We start from the raw sequence: 9,307 nt of genomic DNA on the forward strand, positions 1-9,307 counted from the left end.
TTTTCAAGCATGACAAAACATTAGAAAATAGGTTATTACTCTTACAATTCCAGGGTTGGTAGTGGGTATGTAATATAATAGTAGTGACTTTAGTGATTTAATAACGAAAATAGTGACTTTAAAACAATAAAAAAAATTACTAATTTATTGATCGACAAAATGGTTCCAATATTTCGTTTTTCATGATTCTTTAAAATAAAACAAATAATTGTTTAAGGATCCCATACGTCTCGAAAAATAATTATTTGTTTAATTATTATTAGGTAATCAAATAATAAATTTATAAATTCAATAAGCAACTGCATTGTCCATTTCCACACTCTGTACTAATTTTTCTGACTCGATTTATGACAACAAATAATTTACTAGGATGATTTTAGATTCAGATCGCGAATTGGTGATTAGAACAAAACATTGAGGCACAGAGACAAGACAAATGTTCACAGTCTCGGAGTTAGACAAAATTTGACAATCTATTCTAAAGATCTCGGGTTTTGTAACACCTTAAATTTTCATAGCTCTGGGACCTTCACGACTACTTTTCTAGATAGCAGTATAAGAAAAAATCTCATTATTCTGGAACGAAGAAAATTTTCCAAGATGGAAATATCTCGAACAAAAAATATTGCATGAGTCTTGGACTTAAACTATCGATCTCGAAAAAAAAACCTGTGATATTCCAGGATAATTTTGGGACTATCCAATTTGAGATCGCTAAAACAAACAAATTTAGGAAATTGTCCGGCCTGCAATAATTTTCATATTTTGAATAATATTTCTTGAAGCCTCAGAAAATTTGTGATGGAACCATAGAGGTAACTCTAAGACCAGAAGATCCCGAAGAAACGTGCTCCACTGCGTCCATTATTTGAACTTTTGTGGTACCCCTATTTGCTGTTTGCATCATGCAAACCGACCACTATTTAACGAGTGGACGGCTAATTGCCTGGACACATCTTTTCCCAGTCCGGTATAATATGGTTTATAAAACCAACTACCTTTCCAGGACTTGCAGGCCAAATTTCACTAGGTTGTAAGCTAATAATTCCAATAAATTTAGATCTACGCTTGTGTACTGCACTACAACTGCAGAGCAGATGTTCCGAGGTTTCACGTTCCAAATTACAGAAACGACAGATGGGGGAAATGAATGTAATGTCGCCCTAATTGCCCTTAATTTGGGCCCATACATAAATTCAGCAATCGACTAAATTTTCAATAACGACCAAAAATATCCATTAGTACCGTCTCAATGACGCGTTCATCTAGATAAAATTGATAAATAGCAGATTTTAAGCGATGGGCCCAATCTTAGATCCATAGGCCAACATTAGAGCCATTTCCCTATCACTCTGAACCCGACCAATGTTTTTCATGTGATATCTACTAGGACAGTGCCCAGTAGACTGATGCAAAATATGAAATGTTCGCTTCACAGTGTTTAAAAGGTTTCAAATCGGGTCCTGAATAGCCTCCGAAAGTTTAAACTCATTTGATAAAAAACTGACTTGGCACAAACTATTTGAAGTTTATATGGAAATTACTATGGGACAAACCAAACTTTTTGTTCATTGTCTTCTAGCCTTTATCCATATTGTACTGTTAACAAATTCTATTGCTATTCTTATGGGAACTTTTATCAGCTACAACTTTGCAGAAAATTGTTTTTGAGCCAAACGTCAAATTAAATAGTTATTAATTGTTTAAGAGATTGATAATCTTATGGTAAGATTAAGCAACTATATTGTGGGCAACACTGTATTCTGCAGTGTGACATAGTAGCCATGATTGTTGTCCTCTATTCTACGCGCCATAAACATCAATTTTGCCTGCTGAACAGTTGATTGAGCATAATCAGTGACTTGAATCATTAATAATTTTTGCTCCTTACATTTCTAAATAAACATTTTAAACGGTCCTTTCTCTTTCTCTTTCGTTAATGACTCAGCTGTAAATCCTTTCCCTGTTGTATTTGACGTTTTGGACGCAAGATAAGATCTTCCTTTATCAAACCATGTGGTAAAAAGAGCGCAAAACATATTTGCATAGCAGTGGTTATCAAAAGAGAAAGTCGATGAAGAGAATCGACCAAAGCAGATAGGACCTTTTGAATTGTTCATCGAGATTTGATCGAAAAATGGCCTTGAACATAGTTGTAGCTGAGAAAATTTTCAACCAGCTCAGCTAGGGGAAACGCTCCTATAGTTGCGGTACGTTAGAAGCGTTAGGTTCCTATAGTTGTGCATGGAGACTCAATACACAACTATAGGAACCTAACGCTTCTAACGTACCGCAACTATAGGAACGTTTACCCTATCATTATCTAAAGTAGAGTGAACTGGTGAATTTTGATATAGATATGAAACGAAATTATGGTTACCCCATAGTAATTTCCATATAAACCTCAAATGGTTTGGGCCATGTCAAGTTCTTTTGGGAGGATAATCAGGACACAATTTGGAACCGTTTGAGCACTGTGGAGCGAAAATTTCAAATTTTGCATCATTCTAGTGCCCAGTTACTAGGCCAGTGTGTATACTAAGAGCTTTATTGAGCTCTAAGAGCTTGTTGGTGTACGTTATATTAGGAGTTATAAATCTTTTCAACTGGTTGCAGTTGTGACAGTCGTCCAATTGGCCATCACCCTTTGCTCTTCCCAGCATTTGCGTTCCATTTTTACTGTACAGTATGATATTCCACAGTATGGTTCTGGGCCAAAAAACTGTGAATTGGAACCTAACTTTGCTAGGTCGTCTGCCCTTTCATTCCCTACAATGCCACAGTGTCCTGGTACCTAATATAAGTTTACTGAGTTCCGTTGGCACAGTTGCCGAAGCGAGAGAATACATTCCCAGACGATCTTTGATGTACATTTGTAAGCACTCAGTGCTTTCAGCGCTGCTTGACTAATATTTGCACATCTCTATTTCCTCCTCAGACAAACATGTACACATTCAAGTATGGCTACAATTTCCGCTTGAAACACTGTTGGAAAATGTCACATCGCAACTGAAATATTTGTCCCGGGGCCAAAGATTCCTGCACCTGTTCGTTCGCATTCCAATTTTTGAGCCATCTGTGAAAATATGATTGAGCCTTGACGAACGTTATGACCACCAGTTTCCCAATCCGAACGTGCCGTTTCACATACGTTGAAGGCAATTTCATAGTTCTCCTCTGGTTTCATCCAGTCTCCATTCATACTCATCACTGGTCCTCTTTGGAAGTATGTAAGGTGCTTAGATGACCAACAAGATCACCTGGCACGACCTTTTTAGATCTTTTGAGCCCTAGAGCACTTCTTTCCGCTTCTAGTTGCACATGTTCATGCAAGGGCAGCAGATTGAGGATTGCTTCTAATGCTTTTCATAGGGTGCTACGCACCGCACCCGTTATTGCATGCTAGACGTTGAAATTTTGCTAGTTTCCTCTATGCAGTAGCCTTTTTTGATTTTGTTACACACTAACGAAGCATACGCTACTTTCGGATGGATTATTGATGTGTAATTCCACATTGTCATTTGTGGTTTCAAACCCCACTTTCTTCCAATAGTTAGGTAGCATGCCCACAGGGCACTGGTTGCTTTGTTAATCACAGAATCAAGCTGAGCATTTCAATTCAACTTGGCGTCCAACATAACTCCTAGGTATTTGACCTGTTCACTAAGATGGATCTGCTCTCCTCCAAGATTGAATTCTTTTAGGTTAATCTTCCTCTTTCTAGTAAAGGGGATGATTACGACTTACGATGGATTAATACTTAGACCCTCTTTAATGCACCAAAACTGGGTAGACTTTAGGGCCTCTTGCATTTTTTCAGAAATGATAACGTCAAACTTTCCTCTTACTATAATGACTATGTCATCCGCAAAGCCCAAAACTTCGAAACCTTTTGCTTTCAGGCTTCTTAGAAGATCATCTACAAACAGAGCTGGTAAATATCACGGCCGTCATGTGACGATGAGAAAACAGGTCCTCTCACTATCACTGGACGAAACTATCTATCATTAGCTTTCTTGTCATTTTTCTTTTTTTTCTTTATTAACGAGACTTTCAGCCTTAGGCTGGTTCATCTCTAGTGTCATTTTTCAATAATCAAGCACTCATGAGAATAATTCTTATGCGGTTTTGACATCAACATTTCTAGCTGATTTAGATGAATTTAATCAAACAACCGTATGTAATAGGTAAAGTGAATATATTATTAAGATTTCCTCGGTACAAGTAACTTTAATAGCATTAAATGAGCTAGTAATTACGATGATCACAACACTGTCACGCTCTGTCATGACGAAAATTTCGTTGAGATTTTGAAGAAAACCTCTATCATCGTTTTCTCATCCAAAGATAGTGACAGAAGTACCTATCTCTGTAAAAATTGCGTGAGATCTTTCATTGAAAATGACATTTGCCAGCCCTGTATACAACTAAAGACCACAGCAGTGGTGAGAGAACTCCTCCTTGAGGACAACCTTTCGTTGCCTTTACTGTTTTTCTCTAACTGACGAAGTTTTTCAATTCTTGTTACTAAGGTATGGATAGTGCAGTAACTGTTGACTTTCCGGATTGATACGCAAACTAAAAATTAGATAATGGATGCGTGAACATGTAAGTTGAATTGATCAAATCAATCAACACCTTTTCCATAGTCTTTAGCAGAAATGATGAAAGACTGATGGGTCTGAATGATTTTGGATGCGTTTTGCCGCGCCTCCCATGTTTTGGTATGAATATAACTCTTACCAATCTCCATTTTGATGGAATATAATTTAACCTTATACTTGCCTTAAAAATCTTAGTTAGAGCCGGAATCGGCACTGTTTCACCTCTTTGAAGTACACGAAAAAAAAAAACTGTTCCGGTATTCGTGAACAACAAATCACGAAAGCATGAACTGCTAGTTCGTTTGAATTCATGACTTAGTTCCCGTAAACGTGATCGAGTAAATAACATTTTCATGAAATAAATCCCAAATCCATGAACTTAAGTCACGCCAGTTCAGCGCGACCATCGATTTCATACCGCTACAGAAAACACAAAATAAAATCATGATTTCGTGATCCATGAACCCATACAGTGATGGAAAAGTTCGCGAAAACTCACTATGCCTCGCGAACTTTTCACTTCGTGAAATATCGCGAACTTTTCCAACACTGAACCCATAAGCGTGATTTTCGTTCTTGAAATCGTGAAATAGCGCCGGGAATATTCCGTCCACACCTGCAGATTTAAAGGGCTGAAAAGATCTCACCGCATTTTGTACTCTGGCCTCAGTAAAGATTTTATCAGCTATATCTGGTGTGGTGTCTCCTCTTTTTTGAGACTCCGAAGAGGTATCCGTAGAACATCTATCATCAACAAAATCAGAGTTAGGCGATTCCTCACACAAGACTGATCCTGGAAAATGAGTTTCCATCATTAGATCTAAAGTTTCAGAAGGAGATTTGGTGAAACCTCCATCAAGACATTTAAGATTACCAAGTTCTGTCGTATGATCTTTCGAAAGATTTTTTTGTAACCGTGCAACTTCCGGAATACTGTTTATGCTTTCACACATTCGAATCCAAGACCGCCTCTTAGATTTCCTTATTTCGTTATTATATTCAGATAGAGATTTTTTGTACTGCGTCCAATCAGAAGTGATTTTCGCCTTATTGAACTTTACTAGAAGTTTTCCGACGGCATTCCAAATTCGAATTCCACCACGGTACATCCCTGCTGGACGAGGACCGCTTGATAGGACAACTACTGTTGAAAACATAGTGTAGTACTAGAATTTCGACTAGAATGGGGTACGCTTATAGATGTACTTGGGACCAATAGACTAGTCAAGTAGTGAGCCAATTTTAAATCGTTTGTACTTAACTGTAAATTATTGCTTTTGAATTGTTCAATATAATTTTCAAATTTTGTGTGTCACCTAAAGTTACAATAATTTTCAAAATTTACTCTGAAGAATCGTGACTGATTTTCTCAGAATTGGGTTGGCCAAATTTTGAAATAAAAGTAGTAGTAGAACACTTATGCTATACCATTCAAATAACATTTGGAGATCGAAAATTGAACGTAAAATGAGAGATCATTGAACAAAACATATTTGCATGAATCCTTTAAATTTGTCGAACCTCTTAACGGAATCCCTTTATGAAGAGCTTTGAGTGGGTTGGTTTATTTCCTTTAAATTCCGTTATAATTGCTTATTTTTTGACAGATACGCGTATTTCGTCTACTACTTGCAGACTTCATCAGTGCCAAGTACTCAACACCACTGAAGAATCCATCTTTAATCTACGAGTTATATACTAATCAATAGGTACTAAAAATCAGCAGGTATCTACTGCCATGTCAAAATTTACCTAAACAGGTACCTAAATTCAGTCTCCAACCTTCCGTTCCTGTCGCACAAATCACTTCAATGGCCACCCCAGAGCCCCGATTTGAGTCCAATCGAAAATCTTCGGGCTATCCTCGATAACTGAGTGAATAAAACCGGTGTTAGCATCAAACAAAAATATTTTGCAGCACTGGAAAAGGCCTGGGACGATTTGGATCCTCAGCACCTCAAAAAATTGGTGGAAAGCATGCCAAAGTGTAGAAAATTGATTTCTAATTCAAAACTTGCATTTGGTATCAACTAACATTATGTCTAATTCGGTACTCAAAATACCTATATTTTCACCATAAAAATCATCAATCTCCTTGGGGTGCCCATTTTACCCCCACCACCCCTACAATAACTTTATGCGCTGTGTGCGGTTGGTATAAATAATAAATAATTTAGCTAACTTGCTGTCGTTGGTGGTTAATCTTGGCCTTTAAAATGACCTGGACGCAAAACTCTACACATCTAAATTGTAAGAGATAGGGTTCAATATGGGCGGGCTATTATCATAGAGGTAACTCTAAGACCACTGGGTCCCGAAGAAAATCATTATTATTTTTGGCTCACTCAGTACCAGAACAACGGTCCCAAGCAGTCCCAAGCTATTTCACTCACCCCTGCATGTTCTGCATGAATCCACACACCCCTGATGTTATCTGTCAAACTTTCATAGCGAATCAAAACAAACATAGTGTAGTAATAGAATTTCAACTAGAATAGGGTACGTTAATCGTTTGCTTGGGACCAATAGGCTACTAAAGTGGTGAGCCAATTTAAAATCGTTAGTTTCGTATTGATTGTTGCTATTATCACTTACTTATCAGGTAATGTGATAAAAACGAACCAATTACCTGTGCAGAATATTTTAAATAGATAATGAGATGTCATTTTACAGACTTCGGGGTTTTTTTCGATCTCGTACCACCTTTAATTATCGCAAACTGGTAAGGAACTAACGAATCATACTAACATAAGCCATAAAACAATCGGAATTCCGGTTCGTCTTTCCGATTTATACTTCGTCTCCAGACATAACAACTCGACAGATCATGTACGAATCTAATCCAATTAATGAACAACGCTAATCGCAATAATCTGCCCGGTTTTCGTAGCAATTCACTCAACAGAAACACAGTATTCTACAAGCGACACCTGTGCGCAAAGCCCAAGCACGGCACGACACACACCTGCTGCTGACAAAGCATTTGATGGGTTGAGCACTAATTAAATTAATGTGGGCGATCAAATTATTTCCATTCATCTTAGTTTATGACGGGGTGTGTAGAATAGGGTGCTTCATTCTGAAAAAAGTGACGAATTTCTGATGGGCCACCCTCCAGTTCGATTCATAGCCCCAAAATATGAACCTGTGTAAAAATTGGTAAAGATTGATGAAGGTTTAGAGGTCGCGCCAATGATTTGAAATTTGTATGGGAATTACTATGGAAGAATTTAAAAAATCGCTTATATCGCTATAACTTTGCTTCTACTTGTCCAAATGTCGAAAAAATTTAGTATGTTATTGCTATGGCAATAAACAAAAAGCCTACAGTTGCTACGCTCAGTTTTGCAGCGTATCAAGAATTATAAAAATGTGAAAAAATGGCAAAATAGGGTAAATTGACAGATGAATATGTACAAGGCAACAACGCCAATTTCATCGCAACAACAACAGGCTTGTTGATCATTGTCATGACAACCACATATTTTTTTTTTTCAACGTTTGGACAACTACAACCAAATTTAGAGCAATGTAAACGAAAATCAATAATTTCCCATACTAATTCACCAAAATCTCCATACAAAATCCAAATCATTGGCGCGACCTCTAAACCTTCATCAATCTTTACCATTTTTTGCACAGGTTCATATTTTGGGGCTATGAATCGAACTGGAGGGTGGCCTATCAAAAATTCATCACTTTTTTCAAAATGAAACACCCTAGTGTAGAAACGTCTCAATTACACTAAATGTGCTCAGAATGCTACCTCTCCTTGTGCGGTGGCCGATCTATATTCCTCACCACTTCTCGGTTAGTAACAGATATTAAACAATTAATTCGATTGATACGCGATCCTCGAAAATCGTGCGGGTGGTGCCTATTTTTTGTGAGTTTTGCGCGGCTATTAGGTATTTCGCACTTCCTTCTAGCTAATTAAGTTGACTGACCAAGCGGACATGAAACCCGGAAGATCGCGGTACATTTAGATTATGTTCTGTTCGTTCGCGCACTGTTCGTAGCCTAATCTGATCACGATTCGAAATTTGCATTACCCTAAAAACATTTAAAAACCGAACTTACCCCATTGTGGAAGCTTGTGTAAAACGTATCCTAGCAATTCACTTGCCAAATGCTAACTACCGCTTACAGACGCTACTGACTTTCAAGTTGCAAGCGCATCAGCTGTTGACAGGCAGGCGGCAGTGTAAGCGATAAGTGTATTTGAAATTTGATAGCGGAAAATAACACCACTGAAAGACACAATCTTACTTGTATGAGCTTAATATTTATGGTTGTCGAATGAACGCGTCTTCTTTAGTATGAAGTGCGATGACTGAGACAAATGACTTACCTATTTACTTAATAATTAAATTCCTACCTTCCTAATGCAAACACATACTTTATATTTCTTCTTATCCTTCTTTGAATATTACGTCGCAAATTAAACGTTGCAGCTTGCCCCTAACGTACTGGACCGGAAATCGAGCCTCCAGCATGCCCTTGCTTTTTAGCTCGGCCTTTACTTACGAGCTAAGGGAGCTATATACTTAGATGACCATTTCAAGCAGTCTGCATTGATCAATTCTCTTCAAAGATTTTATCTCTTGATAACCACTTCTAGGTAAAAAGATTCCGTGCTATTGTTGCCTCACTAAATTTTATGTGAAAACGTCAAGGGGTAAGTCACTCAGCACATTGTGCCG

At 37.7% G+C, this 9,307-nt stretch overlaps 1 protein-coding gene across 2 annotated transcripts in view; it reads right to left on the minus strand.

The window, feature by feature from the left end:
• Nucleotides 1–8,704, minus strand: part of tan (C45 family peptidase tan) — a 58,905-nt gene extending 50,201 nt beyond the window's left edge. The window contains exon 1 of one of the 2 annotated variants that reach the window (XM_065234384.1): nt 8,685–8,704. In XM_065234384.1, the coding sequence (XP_065090456.1) occupies nt 8,685–8,689 (5 nt within the window). In that variant the 5' untranslated portion in view covers nt 8,690–8,704. Of the gene's footprint in view, nt 1–7,569; nt 7,667–8,684 lie in introns of those variants that run through there. The other variant, XM_065234383.1, reaches the window with a different exon arrangement.
• Between the last annotated feature and the right edge of the window lie 603 nt (nt 8,705–9,307).

The sequence above is a fragment of the Ochlerotatus camptorhynchus genome, unplaced genomic scaffold (genome assembly GCF_037179485.1).
Source record: "Ochlerotatus camptorhynchus isolate MF236.1 unplaced genomic scaffold, CSIRO-AGI_Acam_v1.1 ptg000433l, whole genome shotgun sequence".
NCBI classification, from domain to species: Eukaryota; Metazoa; Arthropoda; class Insecta; order Diptera; family Culicidae; genus Ochlerotatus; species Ochlerotatus camptorhynchus.